Below are 17,462 nucleotides of genomic sequence, written 5' to 3'. Positions count from 1 at the left end.
GGTGGTGAGAGTGTTTCGAGGAGGAGTACTTATTCCTTCTTTTAGATATTTCTAGTGATGGGGTGAGCTGGAAAAAAGGTACATTGGCCATATTTGGACCGTTGGTCCCCACCTGCCTTGTCATCATGGTTTCTTCCTGCAATCACCTCTCATCATTGCATCGGAGTTTGCATACCCTCCACTACCTGTCCTTGGGATCTTTCTCTGAGTTGACTATGCACACGTGTGGGTGACATCTTCGGATGAGTGCAGTCAACTAGATGAAGGTGGCCAAGTTAATTGGCCACCTTTTCTCGTTCACCCTCAACGATCTCATTTGCTCATGCATATATTTCAATTACACAAATGCAAACAGAGGAGCGAGTTAGTCACTTACCAGTGAGTCAAATGTATGTGTTGTGAGGTATTTTGGCTCCTTTTACTGCTGCATGCTCTCTGCTTTCTGATGCGTGGCTATTTGTCTTGTGCAGGTATCGTCTGGTTGGATCTAAGCTTCAGATGTCTCCTTCAATCCCATGATTTCACTTCTTTTACTGTTGTGGCTTGATTTTAATGGGATCAGCTGCTACAAGAATTCCTATAGGAGCTCCTATAGCTGCTTCTCCCTTTAAAATTTCAGCTTATTTATGTACTGGAAGCTGTGAGGATGATTCCAAAGATGCTGATGGAGATAGAGAGGTGTTAGGTAAGCTGTAGGTGAGATTTGAGGTGCTGCTTCCTTTCTTATTTTCGTTTTTTTCTTCTTTTTACTTAAAACTCGTTTTCTGTGTTTTTTCTATGACAAGAAGGAAAAAAATGATGATGATGATGTGATGCAGGTGTGGAATGGATGGAAAGGAGGGTTGATAGCTGTAGGAGGGTTTACATGTTCTTCATAAAGCTTCCCAGCCCCTCGAACTTCTTTTTGGAACCATTTCGGGCTCTCTGTAATTCCTACAGGAGCCTCTTGTAGAAAACACAAGGCCTCCTGTAGAACACACAATTTCTGAAAAAAGAGCACAATGGGGTGGAAGAAAGGTCAGAAATGAGGGATAAGAGTGTGGAGGAGATGAAATAGGTGCTAGTGTGAGTATCAGGGCTCTATGGCATCTTCTCTTGCTCCCTATGGTCCTCCTGCAAACCTGCAATGCACATTAAAATTCAATTTTCCTTTTCTTCTTTTTCTCTTTTTTTTTTAAACAACTACGGCACCTCAAGGAGGTTTTCACCCTAATTGCTTACCCTGGGCACCTCCAAGGGAGGTTTTCACCCAGGGATCTTATTCTCTTTTTCTTTTCTCTTTTTTCTCTTTTTTGTTTTTGGCATCACTGGGCCGCCTCAGAAGAGGTTTTCAACCCAATGATGGGACTCAAGCGCCTCATGGAGGTTTTCACTTGAGTCCTTATTTTTTATTTCTCTTTTCTGTTTCTTCAGTGAGTGGGTGAAGTGGAGGCTAAGACATGCTCCACTACCATCACTGTCTTATTCAGATCTTCAATGAACTCTCGCTTGGAGAGGGGCTTCTTGTAAATTTTCAACCTATGTCCATTGACAAGCATGGGGATGGCTTCCTCATCAATGGTTCTGATCAGAATTGAACCATTTTCATTGCATTTTTCCACAGTGTAGGGTCCCAGCCATCTTGTCCTCAACTTGCCTTTGAAGTCTTTATACCTTGAATCATAGAGCAGTGCCCAATCTCCCTCTTGGAATTGCTTCTCCTTGATATTTTTGTCATGCCATACTTGCCTCTGAAGCTGAACTACCTCTATGTGGAGAAGGGCCTGAAATCTTTGCTCATCCAATCCATTGAGCTAGAGTAATATTTCCTTCTATGCATGGCTGAGGTCTAGGTCCAGCTGAGCTGCCATCCTTAATGTATTGAATTCAAATTCTATTGACAACAAAGCCTTCTTCCCATAGACCATTTCATAGGGTGTGAACCCTGTGGTGGTCTTCCATGTTTTGTTGTAGGCCCAGGTGGCCTCAACTAATCTGTCCGCCCAATATTTTCTGTTGTTGTTCACTACCCTAGTCAGAATTCCTTCCAAAGCTCTGTTAGTGACTTCCACCTGCCCATTGGGTTGTGGATGGTAAGGGGTGGAACTCCTGTGCTTGATTTTATGATGTGTGAGCAGGTCTTCAATCAAATTGGAAGTGAACTGACTGCCTTGATTTGTGACCAATTCTCTTGGATACTCGAACTTATAGAATATGTTTTCTCTCAAAAACTTAGCTACTTTTTCCTCTGTTTCTGCTTTGATTGCTTTTGTTTCTGCCCACTTTGTCAGGTAATCGGTGCACACAATGATGTATTGCTTCTGTTTTGAAGGAGGGTTGATAGGACCCACAAAGTCCATGCTCCACTTCTCAAATGGCTCAAAGGTCACTTGAGATTGCATTGGCATCTCATCCTTTGGAATAGGTTTCCCCATCCTTTGACACTGATCACATTGGCTGGTGTATCTCCTCACACTTGATGAAGAGTGGGCCAATAGTATCCTACTTGCAAGATTTTGAAGGTAGTTCTCTTCGCTGCAAAATGACCTCCACAAGGCCCATCATGACAGGTCAGGAGGATGTCAAAAAATTCTTCCTCCCTGACACATCTTCTAAAGATCTGATCTAGGCCAAATTTGAAGAGATTACCCCCAATCTAGGTGAAAGGGGTGCTTTTCCTCACTATCTTGCTTTTCTCCTTTGAGGACAGGTGTGGTGGGAACTGTGCTAAAACCGAGTAGTTTGCTATATCAGCAAACCATGGAGAGAGTACCAAGATAGCAAACAGGTGTTCATCTGGCATTTGATCATCCACCATTCCTTCTTCACCTGCAGGTAGACTTCAGGTACCATGGAGAGAGTACCGAGATAGCATGGATGCAAAGTAGAATTTTCTATCAAGCTTCATTTCTCTCCACAAATACTTTTCCTGTTATAGTTTTTACTTACAAGTAGAGATCAATTGTTTAGAGATACCTATTGTAGAGACCTATGCTAGTGGTAGTACTTGGGATGCATTGTCCCATATTTTGTTTTACTTCTTCATACTAAATGAATTTCCTTTCAACCCTAGATTTAGTTTCTATGACATTTATTTAATTTCTTGCTACCCATGGGGTCTTTCTAATATATTGTTACTGATTTCTCTACTTTCTTCTATGCACAAGTTTGTGGATGATGCTTTCATTCATGATGACCCCTTCGACTCTAACCATCTGAAATATAATGCATGGTAGGTGGTTTACATATGACAATGGTAGGGAGATGGTGCAAGGAGGGAGAAATAAATTCAGGAGAGTTAAGAGGGAATGTCATATTCGATAGATTATGATTCAATAAGTGAAGGAAGACAACAATAATAGTTAGCCCACTAGAAGTGATTAAGGGAGGAGACCTAAAATGTGGGACTATGTGTATAGGTGGAAGGAGACACAAAAAATTAGCTAACATACCACATATTGCACCTCACCAAATATAGATCAATCAAATGGAACTAGCTAAGGCAAATAATGTGTTATGGTAATCGAAGAGAAGAGACTCAAGAAGTTGGTTTGCTCTCCCATCCTATAGACAAAAGTATCATTAAAAAAACCAAAACATGAAAATTGAAAAAATAGGGCCTAAGGAAACCACTTACCCTGAATTGATAGAGATGTGAGTGGTACGATAGGGAAACACAATCCTTTATGTAACACGAGCCAACATCCATGTTGTGCACCATTATGGGTGGGTGTGATGGTTATTCTGGCTTGTCTTCATGGAAGAATTTAAGAGGAAACTACTAGCTGAAAGGCTATGAAACCTATAAAATCCCCATCAAAATTGAAGAATGTTGTGTGCAAAGGGGGGTGCACTCTATTGCTATTTGTCTAGGCTACAAATGGTGAGGTGAGAACCAATGACATCATGAAACCATATTTGCATGGGTTAGCTAGTTGGTACCCCATCTGGGATTTTTCTATTATAACATTATTATATAATATTTATCAATTTTATCTTTTAACCATGAATCTATTTTTTTTAATTATTATGGTGTATTAATATAGTTAAGAAAAATTCAATAGTTAACTATTGTTTGATTATGGTTAACCATTTTTTACTATTGTTAACCATTTCTAAAAACAATTTGCCATCATTAACCATGGTATTATTGTATGGTTCGATATGGTTGACCATATCCGATTATAGTTTACTAGCTTTAACTATGTTTTACTATAAATACCCATGGTTGACCATGTTTGAATATGATTTGCTTTGGTTCAATATGGCTTCCTTTGGAAACCCATGGTTATATTAGACTATCATGTTCATGTTGATTGGCTTATGGTTACATAATATTATTAAAATGACCTCCAATTACTAATTACCTTGTGTTGATTACCATACTACTATCGATGTATAATACTATCATCAATAGTTGTACAAGTAGAAGTCAATTCACTAATATTTATGTCATGTTTTGAAGTTCATGAAAAGTGGCATTGCGTTATCACATTCTTATGATTTTGTTTAGTTTTGACATTTATCATAGATTATGTTGGGTTACAATGTTCTAAAATGGTTATGTTATAATCTGGCATTCTTATTGGTTGATTTTATGTCAAATTTTTAGGTTAATTCACCATAATTGATAATAATCTATTATTCTTTGTTGAAAAATGTGTAACTAGGTTCGGTCTTCATAAATATGAAATGTATTTTTTATTCTTGTATATTGTAAATGAAAAAAAATTATTATTATTGATTTGGAGCATGGGTTTCATGCTCAAGGTCTTTTATTTTATAGGTCAAGCACCCATTGAGTGCTTCTAGGGTTTGTCTTAGGTCAAGAAGTTAAAAGAGCCATTGTCGTAAGTTGAAGACGCCTTCCAGAACATTATAACTTGTAAAGAAAATTACTTTTTTCATTTAAAGAGTCAAAATTCCCTCCAAGACCAAGTCAGCCTGGAAGTTGGCATGTCGGCCTAACAGGAAGAGCCACATCCACCTTGAAGAGCCTATATATAGGAGGAAACTCAACATCCTTGAGACAAATTCATCCATCACTCATTCTAGTGAAGGAGGAAGAAGAAGGCAACGAAGAAGTAAGAGGACGAAGGTAACTTTTTGTGGGGTTACTTCTCTCTCACACATTCTAAGGAGGACTAGGGTTTCTATCTACAAGTTCGATATTGGAGAAAATAAGGAAAGAAGGTCAAGTGAAGGTCACTAAGGGTCATCCTCAAGCTCTAGAGGTTAGGGAAAGGCTAGCGAAGGTCAAAGGAAGGCTTATAACTTAGATCAAAGCTCACACATGTGGAATAAGAAACTGTTGTGGGGGAGTGAAAGTTCAGATCTATAATGGTCGAAATTCTACACCTGGAGGTCAGAGAAGTGCAACTGGAAGAGATTTGACTAGTTTTGATTGGATCAAGTTTATCAAATCATCCAAAGAGGTTGGTCTTGGTCTTAGAGGGTATTGGGTTCAGTCTTAAGGTCTTGGAATTCATCAATTGAAGAATATATAAGGAAGAGAAGAGATTTGTGGGTTTTCTGATCAAGTGGGGAGGTTTTGGCCTTGACTTGGATCCTATATTCTATGTTGTTCTTCTTCTAGTTTTGGTAGCTATTTGATGATACACAGACATAATAATAAGTAACAAATCTAATAAGTAAAAATACATCACAAGCAGTTATCAAGTAAAGAGAAATCATTGTAATCATTTCCCTATAGATTTCTCAACATGGTATCAAAGCTAAGGTTGGCTAAGGGAATTATGAAGATCTCCACTTCATTGAAGAAGTTCCTCAAGAAGTGTTCAAAGGTAGCAATTCATTTCAATAAAGGAATCAAGGAAGCATGGAATCTTCTATTTACCACAAAGAAGGAAGTAATCAAGACAAAGGATGAAGGTATTTTCTCAACACTCACTGGCACATTCCAAGACGAAATCATTTCAGTAATCGATAGTGGTGCATCTAGACACATGAATGGTCATCACAATCAACTGAATACATCGGCAAAGGGAAAATATTTGTACTCAGTGGAACTTGAAGATAATAAGAGCTATCATGTAAGAGGAATTGGATCAGCCTCTATAGATCTGGAAAATGGAAGGAACATTCATATCAACAACATCCTATTTGTTCCAGGTTTTCATAAGAACTTACTTTCTATTTCAAGTTTAGAAGATAAGGGTGATAGAGTAGCTTTCATTGATTGAAAATTTGTAGTATAGATTAAGGACTCAAGCATGGAGAATTCTAGAGTAATTGGTATTCATGAAGGAAGACTTTACATGTTGATATCTCCTCTTGCACAAGCTTTGGTTCACATTGAAATCAACCCATGTGAACTCTGACATATAATATTTGGCCATCCTTCCAACTCTAAGTTCTATAGTAGATGGAATCCCCGAATTGAAAGAAGATCATGAAGGAGTATGCAAAGGATGTGCATTGGATAAGAACACTAAGAGGCCATTTGGAAGCAGTGCTTCACAGTCAAAAGAAATATTGGATCTTATTCATTCCGATGTATGTGGTCCTATGACTCCAAAATCACTTGGAGGTCATATATATTATGTCACATTTATAGATGATAATTCAAGAAAAACTTGTGTTTACTTAATGAAATCCAAGGGTGAATTATTTACCACATTTCAAGAATTCAAAGCTGAAGTAGAGAACATTACAGAAAGAAGAATCAAGATACTAAGGTCTGATAATGGAGGAGAGTATACATCTAGAGAAATCATAGCCTTGTGTAAGGAGTTTGGGATTAAGAGGGAGGATATAGTCCCATATAATCTAGAACAAAATGGAGTTGTAGAGCAAAAGAACTGATCCATTGAAGAAAGTGTAAAAGAAATGTTGCTTGATCAATATCTACCAAAGTTTTTTTGGGGAGAAGCGACTAAGACAGATGTATATATTTAAAATCGAAGTCCCCACAGGTCACTAGATAACATAACTCCCGAAGAAGTATTCACTGGGAAGAAAAAAACTATGGATCATCTCTGAATATTTTGTTGTCCTGTATATAATCATATACAAAAGGACAAAAGAAAGAATTTTGACCCTTCAAGCACGAGAGGAACATTTGATGGCTATGGTAACTCCTCTAAGGCATATGTAATCTACATAAAGTGAGGACATTGTATAGAATTAAGTTGAGTTGTTATATTTGATGAAAGCATCACATTCAAGAAATCTAAGGAACTTCCTATAGATTCTCATGATGAAACAAATCTAGTATTTGAAGAAGAAGTCATGAGGGAAAAAGAATAATCTAATCATGAAGATGAAGGTCCTAATGAACCTATTCAACCTATGGTCATCTCTGAATCAAGAAAGAGACCTAACTGGTTGAAATCTACACTATTTGATGCAAAGGGTCATGGAGCAGCTCAAGGCTCATTCAGAGAAAGAAAGAAACCCAAATGATATTCTAGGTATGTAGCCTACATGCCAAAACTAATAGAAATAGAGCTACCCACTTTTGAATAAGTTTTCAATTATTAATAATGGAAGGATTCCATGAATGAATAACATCAATCTATAATGATGAATGAAGTTTGGGAGATCGTGCCTAGGCCCGAAGACAAATATGTGGTAGCTTCCAAATGGATCTATAAGTTCAAAAATGTAATGGAAGTATTGACAAGTATAAGGCAAGATTTGTGGCTAGGGTTTTCTCTCAACTAGAAGGCATCGACTATGAAGAGACATTTTCTCTGACAACAAGGTATACAACTATACATTCGTTGGTCTCTTTGGCAACATCAATGGGATGGAACATCCATCAAATGGATGTCAAAACTAAATTTCTGAATGACACAATTGATGAGGAAGTCTGTATAGAACAACCCTTGGGATATAGAGTTAAAGACAGAAAGGCATGTATTTGCATATTGAAGAAGGCATTATATGGCCTCAAACAAGAACCAAGGGCATGGTATGTTAAGATAGATGCATACCTTCATAGATTAGGCTTCACAAAGAGATATGATGATATGAACCTTTATATTAAAGTTGTGAAGGGTGAATCGGTAATCATTCTTTTGTATGTAGATGATATTCTGTTGACAGGTGTAGAAGGTCGAATTCAAGAATTCAAGAAGCAAATAGTAGCAGAATTTGACATGAAGGATCTAGGGCTAATGCATTACTATTTGTGACTAGAAGTCTGGCAAGGACATAATGAAATCTATCTAGGTCAAGGTAAGAATGTGATCAAGATGCTGAAGAAATTTGACATGATGGATTGCAAACCAATGACAACCCCGATGATCACAAATTTGAAAATACTAAGGAGTTCTTAATCGAGCCCTGTGAATTCTTCCAAGTATAGATATCTGATTGGCTCACTGATGTACTTAGTGAATACTCGACCAACCATATTAGTTGCAATAAATGTTCTCAGTCAATTCCAAGTGGATCTGAAGCATGATCACTGGATAGTAGGAAAACATATTTTGAGATATATGCAAGGAACCGTCCGTTACTCCCCGAAGTACGATAAGAGGAATGACGTCCAACTGATTGGATATACAAATTCCTATTGGGGAGGTAGTGAACAAGATGGAAGGAGAAATACCGTAGGATGTTTCAGTTTAGGATCCTCAATGATCCCATTGATGAGCGAAAAACAAGATACAATTGCTCTAAGTAGTGCTAAGGCAGAGTTTATTGTAGCATGTGAGGTAAGTAGATAATCGTTCTTCTTAAGGAAGTTTCTATATGACCTATTCGAAGGACCAATGGACCCTATAGTGATAAATTGAGATAACACCAGTTGTCTATGATTTCCTGAAGATCCAGTGTTTCATGGAAAGACAAAGCATATCAACAATAAGTATCACTACATTCAGAAGTTATTACAATATGGTGTATTACAGCTACAATAAATCTCCATCGATGAGCAGGTAGCTAATATATTGACAAAATCTCTTCCTAATAAGAATCTTATGTATTTGAGAGAAAATATTGGTTTGGTTGATGTATCCCCCCTAGTTGAGATGGAGATATAGGCACATCATTATTGTCTTCACTTGGGAAAACAGAATGGAGGATTGGGTAAGCATATGTTATCCAATACTCTCTGAGGATGTGGTAGGTCATCCAAAATGAGAGTAGTCATGGACTAATATTCTTTGAGGGCTGACTATCCAAGATAATAATAGTCCAAAGAATTTCATACTCTGTGAACACCCAAGTGGAGTATGTACCTTGATAGACAATGATGATGGTGTCTATAAATCATTGCTCTCGCTAGCATTTTTATATGATCTTACAGAGAGATAAAGTTGTTAGTCAAGGCCTTGCTCTGTGACAATTTTGGTTGGTATGATGCTAAACATATGGGTTACCAATCTGAATCTTCTTATGAGATCTCTTCAGATTGAGAATGTCCATGTATAATTTATGAATACCTCCCTAGTTAAGAGGGGGTGTTGAAAAATGCGTAACTAGGTTCAGTATTAATAAATATGAAATGTATTTTTTATTCTTATATATTGTAAAATGAAAGAAAAATTATTATTATTGATTTAGAGCATGGGTTTCATGCTGAAAGTTTTTTATTTATAGGTCAAGCACTGACTGAGTGCTTCTAGGGTTTGTCTTAGACCAAGAAGTCAAAAAAGTCATTGTCATAAGTTGAAGGCCCCTCAGGCACATTGTAACTTGTAAATAAAATTAATTTTTCATTTAAAAAGTCAAAATACCCTCCAAGACCAAGTTAGCCTGGAATTTGGCATGTCGGCCTAAAAGGAAGAGCCATTTCCACCTTGTAGAGCCTATATATATGAGGAAACTCGACCTTCTTAACACACATTCATCCATCACTCATTCTAGTGAAGAAGGAGGAAGAAGAAGGAAACAAAGAAGGAAGAGGACTAAGGAGACTTTTGTTTGGGCTATTTCTCTCTCACAAATGATAAGGAGGACTAGGGTTTCTGTAGCAGATCCAAGGTTTGTATCTCCAAGTTCGATCTTGGAGAAAAGAAGCAAAGAAGGCCAGGGAAAGGTCACCAAGGGTCATCCTCAAACTCCATAGTTTAGGGAAAGAAAAATGAAGGTTAATGGAAGGCTCAGAAGGAAGATCAAATCTCACACGTGTGGTTGCAACACCTGCTGGGGGAATGAAATTTCATATCTGCAGCTGAGGTCAAAATTCTGAACTTGGAGGTCGAAGAAGTGCTATTGGAAGAGATTTGAATGGGTTTGACTGGATCAAGGTTAGCACATCATCCGAAGAGGTTGGTCTTGGTCTTGGAGGGTATTGGGTTTAGTCTTAAGGTCTTGGAATTCGTCAATTGAAGAATATATAAGGAAGAGAAGAGATTTGTAGGTTTTCCTCTCAAGTGGAAAGGTTTTTGCCCTGGCTTACAACGTATATTCTGTGTTCTTATTCTTCTTGTTTTGATAGTTGTTTGATGATACACATACATAATAATAAGTAAAAAAGCTAACAAGTAAAAACACATCACAAACAGTTATCAAGTAAATATAAATCGTTGTAATCATTGCCCTATAGATTTCTCAACATGCTTAACTATGATTAATGAAACATGATGAAGATTGACTACGGTTCAACATGGTTGTCTAATTTAACAATGTTTTAGTGTGAATGGCTATGGTTGATTATGCTTGGCTATAACTTACATTAACTAATTATGGTTACATGCTATTATTTAAAATATTAATCACTAATGTATGGTTGATTACCATACATTTTCATTATATTTGTATATAGTTAATTATATAACGTTATTTAGCTTGGGTAGTTGGGAAAAATATTGTATCTTCCCCACTTGAGTTCAATTCCATCATGTGACATGTTTGAGCTCATAATGAGTATACCTTTTTAATGGCTTCAAGCCTTGTTGTCTTAGAGTTCCTCAAGCACCCAAACATTTATATTCATCATAAATATAACGAAATTTCATATAAGGAATACATACAAATACATACATACATACATACATACATATATTTGATAAGATAATTTCAAATTGCTACAATTGTAAAAGGTTATTTTGCATTCTGATATCCATCAAGGGTTATGTTGCGATGACTTTGATTGATTCTAGTTGGTGATGATTGACTATGGTTGAGAATGAATATTTTTGAGTGTGATGTTCCTCAATGGTTTTTCCAATGAAGAAAAAGGAAGTTCTTCTATTATCAAATTTAGCTCTTTAAACCACAAATTTTAAGGTTACAATTACCAAAGAATGTTCAGAAATGAACAAATAGAGAGACTAAAATCCAATTGTCCCTCATCTGGAAAGAATTGGGAGTTGTAGAAATAAGTACTTTGTGCAAGTCTATAGATATCACAAAACTACAAGCACATATTGACAAGAAAAACATGTTAATGGAAAATTATCATTCTAGGTTGGCTAAGAAGGAAAATATTATAGCTTAATCAAATCAAAGATTTCGGCATACACCTTTCTTGAAAAAACATTTGATTATATAATTTGGGATCAAATAAAATTAATTGCTCAAAAACTAGAAGCCCACACCAATGTACTCATGGATATGTTTGATTGTGATGTTATTAAATGCTCACATCATATTATAACATTAATTAAGGGGTTTTGTCACATTGCAATGTTCATCCAAGGTCATGTTGGATTGCTATATTCCTTAATGGTATTTTTATTTTACAACATTTATCTTGTAGTTTTAATGGTTATGTTTCATTTCACCATCCTCCAATTGTGATGTGACATTGTACCATTCATGAAGGGTTTCATTCCATTATGGAAATCATTGAATGTGATTTCACATTCCAAAATTTGTTAAGGGTTTTATTGGATTACAGTAACCATCATTTGTGATACCACACCTTTGACATTCATTAAGGTTTTTGTTGCATTAGGACACTTATCAAGCTTTGAGTTACAATATGACATTCCTCAATGGTTATGTTAAATTGTAACATTTATCTTCACTCACCTATGTTAAATCGTTATGCTGCCAATCCCAAATGGTTATGCTATATTGTGATGGTCATATTCATGTTGAGTTTCGATGAATTTGGTTGGACATTTTTCATTATGGTTAGTGATGGTGTCTGATTATGGTTGACAATGATTAATAGTTTAATAATATTCTAAATAGTTATGTTGCATTGCAAATTTTATCAAAGGTGATGTCACATTATGATAATCATCAAGGGTTTTGTTTTATTTCAATATTTTTCTTATTTTATGTTGGATTACGATGTTCCAACATGGTTAGCCACATTGTGTTATTCATCTTTCCTAAGTTTATGTCAAATTGTCGAGTTGCTTAATAGTTGCATTCAATTTCATTGTTGGTATCCATGGTTGAAATTCCCTAATGCTTATTTGATATTGTGAAAATCATCTTGTCGTGTTAAAGATTTTGTTTCATTGTAACGTCCATGATATGTAATATTACCTTGCAACATTCATTAAGAGTTTTGTCACATTGTGACATTCATTAAGGATTTTGTCCCATTATGACATTCATCAAGTGTTATGTTGTATTGTGACATCGCTTAATGCCATTGTGTCATTCTTCTTGGCCAATTTTAAAATTTACTAGTTATATTGCATTGCATCATTCATCTTGGGGACATCTACATTAAATTTAATGGCTATGCTAGATTATAATGTTAATCTTCAATAATTTATGTGAATTTATTATGTTCTCAATACCAAATGGTTATGTTCTGTTGTGACGATGATCATTATATTTAATATGGTTGACTTTGGTTGGCCATTGTTCATTATGATTGACCATTGTGTTTGATTATGGTTGATTGAGATTAAAGGTTTAATAATATTAATAATAATTAAGTTGTATTATGGAGTTTATGAAAAGAGACATTGCATTGCAACAATCATCAAGAGTATTGTTGTATTGTAAAATTTCTTCTTGGTTATGTTGGACAATGACATTCCAACATGGTTATGTCACATTATGACATGCATTCATTAAAATTAATAATAGTCAAATCAAACAAATATCAAAACTACTGCCTTCGAATCCTAGATCAAATAATGACAATGAATATCAACTTGAATCACTCCTGTTATATCATACATCATAGATAATCTATTTAAAAGTTGTGCAAAATAGGAATTTTAAAATATATAAAATGGTTTTATCATGATATCATAAACTAAATAATAATAATAATAATATATAGATAATTTTTATCATGATAAAAATTAATTAAATTAATTATATTAGGACGTGAATGTGTTTTTTAATGGATATGATAATTTAGACCTCTATGAATGAATTATATTATAATGCAGATGTGTGTTCTTTAGTCGATATAATTTCGATTATTTTATATATTGATTATATAATCCTTAATGACCCTGAAAAATTAGGTTTAATATTTTATAATCAAACTTAAATTTTATTAATACAAAATTTGATTAATATTTTAAATTTACATAATTAATTTATGAAACAATTAAAGTAATTTTGATTCATAATTTTGTTTTAAAAAGTATTTTAAATTTACATAATTAATTTATGAAACAATTAAAGTCATTTTATTTCATAATTTTATTTTTAAAAGAAATACCAGAGAGATTTTCGTATATTCTAATTTTTATTTTTTTATAATTTAATTATTTTTTATAATTTATTTGGTAAAGTATATAAATGTGTCATGTAAAATATTATGGGTTTTTGGTTTGATTTTCTAATTGAATCATCTAGATTTTGTTACTATATTTCAATTTAAAATTACCATTTTAAATTTTAAAATTAAAAAAAAAAATTAACGTTTTAGTTTTTTTATTTATAAAAGAAATAGTTGTGTTTTATATTCTCACGTCTTCACTGCCACAACACAACTGCATTCAACTCTATATCAATCATGTTCAATTTCGATGAACTTTGTAGGAGACAATTGGTTGTGCAAAACAAGTTTCTTGAAATTGACATCTCATTGAGTTAAAATTATGTTTCTTCATATCAATTTGAATGAAACACTGCCAAAAATATAAAGTTATAAAACTTCATTACAACCAATAAAATAAAACACTCACCAAAAAAACATTTTAACATAACATTCTAACTTTCATTTCTATTTTTTTATAATTTATCCACTCACAACATGTAAACCATACACACTCCAATATTACTAAACTCAATACCCTTAAGGAAAAAACTAAAAAACTAAATATTTAAGTTGATTCACTATAAAAATGTTCATAAATTTCTATACTCAACATAGATAAAAGTAACGGAAATGTATATTTCACTTGATGGTAAAATATAACATAGTGACAATGGTACTTATTGAATAGATTGATTTAAATAGTAATTTTAGTTTTCATCGCAATGGCAATGACAAGCACAATAATTCAAAAATTATTTTAAAATCACATTTCTTTAAATTTAATATACTTAAATATTCTTAAGTTTCATTTAACAAGACATGGCATCATTTTTCCATCAATAATGAAAATGTCAATAAGCTAAACTCAAAACATTATCACAACGTAACACTTCTTTACCACAATAATTTTTAAAATAAATACATTATCGCAATGAAAAAAAATAGAGTTTTTGTTGTTTTATAATTTTTAAAATAAATATATTTATAATTTTTATTATTTTATTGATAATATATTTTATATTTTTACCGTATAAAAATGGAAAATTAAATTATAATTTTTTATATTATCAATATATTTTATAAATAAAAAATTGAAGTTATTATAATAATATATTTAATATGAGTTCAATATATCGCTAATGGAAATAAAATTTAGGTGAGAAAGATAACACTCTAGTTATTATAATAATATATTCAATATGAGCTCAATATATCATTAATGGAAATAAAATTTCGGTGAGAAAGATAATACTCCATATCATAATGTTTAGACTAATCTCAATTTAGATATATGGAGATGTCATATAAAATCATTTTATTTAAGGTAGATGTGTATGCATTTTTATTTATGGTTTGGTTTTTTAGCAATGAGGTTATTTTTTCAAATCCTCCAAGCGAAGGCTCATGTGTCATCCTTGGGAAGGATGGTTACACCTAGGGTTTATAGTGGTAATGGTCAAAATTGGCACCATGTCACAAAAGTAAGAGCCTAGTCCAATTGCCAATGTCTCTAGTAAAAAAAAAGGTAAAAATTTGTAAAAATTTTACAAAGTAATTTTTTTTACTTTCAATTACTTTTTAGATAAATATATATTGATATAAGGTGGACATTGAAGTATTTTATTGCAATATTTTTCTGTTATTCATTTTATTTAACGCCACTTTTCAACTTTATGCTAAGTATGGAAGGGATTAAACATCTCTCTCTCATATTGGGTCAAAGTAGGCATCTTTCTATGCAATAAATTTTTAGTTGATTGATTTAACGTGTTTTAAAATTTCATGTATCTGATTAATTTTACAATGTGACAATTTTATGTGAATTTCTCAATGACATGTTAAAAGTGCAAGCTAAGTTGAGTTGATTGTGGGGGAAGCACCACAATTAAGTGATAGAAATTTCATTCAGTAAATTTGTCACATAGTATATTTATTTAAGGGATATTAAAGGATACCACTAAATTTACTATATATAGAAAAATGCCTCCCAAAATTCTTTTGTTGAACCCCTTTACAATGCACCTTTCCAATCAGAAAATCGTCTATTTTTGTTTGTTTATTAGGTAATGTGAGTCTTGAGATGATTGGCATGCCTAACCCGTGGCTTGAGCAGCCGTGACACATGGGGTTTCAAACTGGTAACCTTTCCACCACAAAATGCCTTAATAAAACGCCATGTCACCATCTATTCTACGCGTCGTGGGCTAGGAAATCCCCTATTTTTTTTTTTTTTTCTAAGTAAAAGTAATCTATTAATATGTACAGAAGGTCACAAAGAGGGCAAGGCCTCGAACAAGGTATTGAAGAGTGTCAACATAATCTGAACTGCCCCAACATCGGGGAAACCAGTCCAATGAGAGCAGAAATTTCAAAAATGGTATCACTTCTCAAGTCTAGACCCCACCATATAGGAAGCCATAACCCAAGCAACACAAGCAAAAAATAAAGAAACTAGATAACGAACACCTAGGCATCCATAGCCGGCCTTGTACTAACATCAAGCATCCCCTGCCTATTCTCCATCCCTTGGTTTCCACCCCGTGTATTCCACCGATGCGAAATTGCCATGCGATCTGATCGCAATTGCATATCGCTGGAAGTAATGGCCTTTCCCTTTGGTCTACCCATACTGCGATCTGCCTACGGGTCCGCGTCATCGCATCGCACAGGAGAGAGTGTGTTGGCTCCGCCCCTTGTAAACCGCCGATGCGATATTGCGATGCGATCTGATCGCAATCACATATCGCTGGAAGTAAAGGCCTTTCCCTTTGGTCTACCCAAAACTGGGATCCGCCGTCGGGTCCTCGCCATTGCATCGCACATGAGAAAGTGAGTAGGCTTCGCCCCTAGGAAACTGTCGATGCAATATTGCGATGCGATTTGATCGCAGTCGCATATCGCTATTAGTTAAGGCCTTGCCCTTAGGTCTCCCCATTCTGCGATCCGCCAATATAGCGATGCGATCAGATTGCAATCGCATATTGCTGGTTATCGATCTGCGATCTGCCATTACTGTTGCATTGAAGAGAGCCGAAGTCTGAGATATGCTGGAGCGAGCAGAGGCATGAACCGGAGCGGAGGACAGGATATGATGTCCAGAATGACTTAAAACAAAGCCGATGAACCCTGCTCTTCTCAAATGCAGAGATCCATTGATCAGAAGCCAAATATCCGGCTTGTCCTGGGTAGGCTGGTGTCGCCCCATCTCGCCCCACCCCTGTCCCGTCATATTTAACGCCCGCCTATATATCCGCATCCGGGAGAGCTGCATCCCTTTGGACCAGTATTTTGCATTCCTGATTTTGATCATGATTCTGAATTATGTCTAGAGCACCAGTGAGAAGAGTGTGCCCAGTTTCCACCCCCAAATTGGCAAGTAGATCAGCGACCTTGTTTCCTTCCCGTTTAACATGATTGAATATGATGGCACGATTGGTATGAAGCGATTGTTCTATTGCATCCAATCTGGCTTCAAGTCTCCAACTGTTGGCAATTTTATGCGCATGTGCCCCATTGAGGAGTTGATTGGCCAGGTTGATGAGGATTAGGGAATCACCTTCGATCTCCAGAGTTTGGAAGCCATGATGCTGGGAAAGGAGTAATCCTTGCCAGAGACACTCCAGTTCAGCCGAGTTGTTTGTGTCCCAGCCAAGGTTTCCGAAGTAGATTAGAAGAGGCGAACCCTTATGATCTATAAATATGCCACCAAATCCTGCTTTGCCGAGATTGCCCTTTGAAGCTCCATCAAAGTTGAGTTTGAAAGTATGCTTTGGAGGGGGGGTCCATAAGTGCTTTCTGATGTTGTTGCCTTCTGAAGGTCTGTGATTGTGAGTACCTTGTGGGAGTTGTATGTTCCAATTTTCCTAGATGGCTTTCTCAT

General features: G+C 35.1%; 1 protein-coding gene across 1 annotated transcript; it reads right to left on the bottom strand.

Annotated features, from left to right (window-relative positions):
* Positions 1-16,824: 16,824 nt before the first annotated feature.
* LOC149196169 (uncharacterized) lies at positions 16,825-17,462 on the bottom strand. The gene is made up of 2 exons (XM_089408199.1): positions 17,418-17,462; positions 16,825-17,313 (listed from the first exon to the last, which is right to left on the bottom strand). The coding sequence occupies exons 1-2, from the start codon at positions 17,460-17,462 to the stop codon at positions 16,825-16,827; spliced, it is 534 nt and encodes a 177-aa protein (XP_089264325.1).

Source organism: Pinus tabuliformis, chromosome 2_2 (assembly GCF_031772625.1).
Source record: "Pinus tabuliformis cultivar Carrire ecotype Pingquan chromosome 2_2, CPIR1, whole genome shotgun sequence".
In the NCBI taxonomy this organism is placed as follows: domain Eukaryota; kingdom Viridiplantae; phylum Streptophyta; class Pinopsida; order Pinales; family Pinaceae; genus Pinus; species Pinus tabuliformis.
This window is presented reverse-complemented; position numbering and strand designations above follow the sequence as displayed.

What these genes read in the sequence shown, in the direction of transcription:
- LOC149196169 (XM_089408199.1), bottom strand. Translation starts at nt 17,462, where the DNA reads ATGAGAAAGCCATCTAGGAAAATTGGAACATACAACTCCCACAAG. An exon ending in GAACATACAACTCCCACAAG is followed by an intron (nt 17,314 to 17,417) that starts GTACTCACAATC and finishes GGAGCTTCAAAG; the next exon opens with GGCAATCTCGGCAAAGCAGG.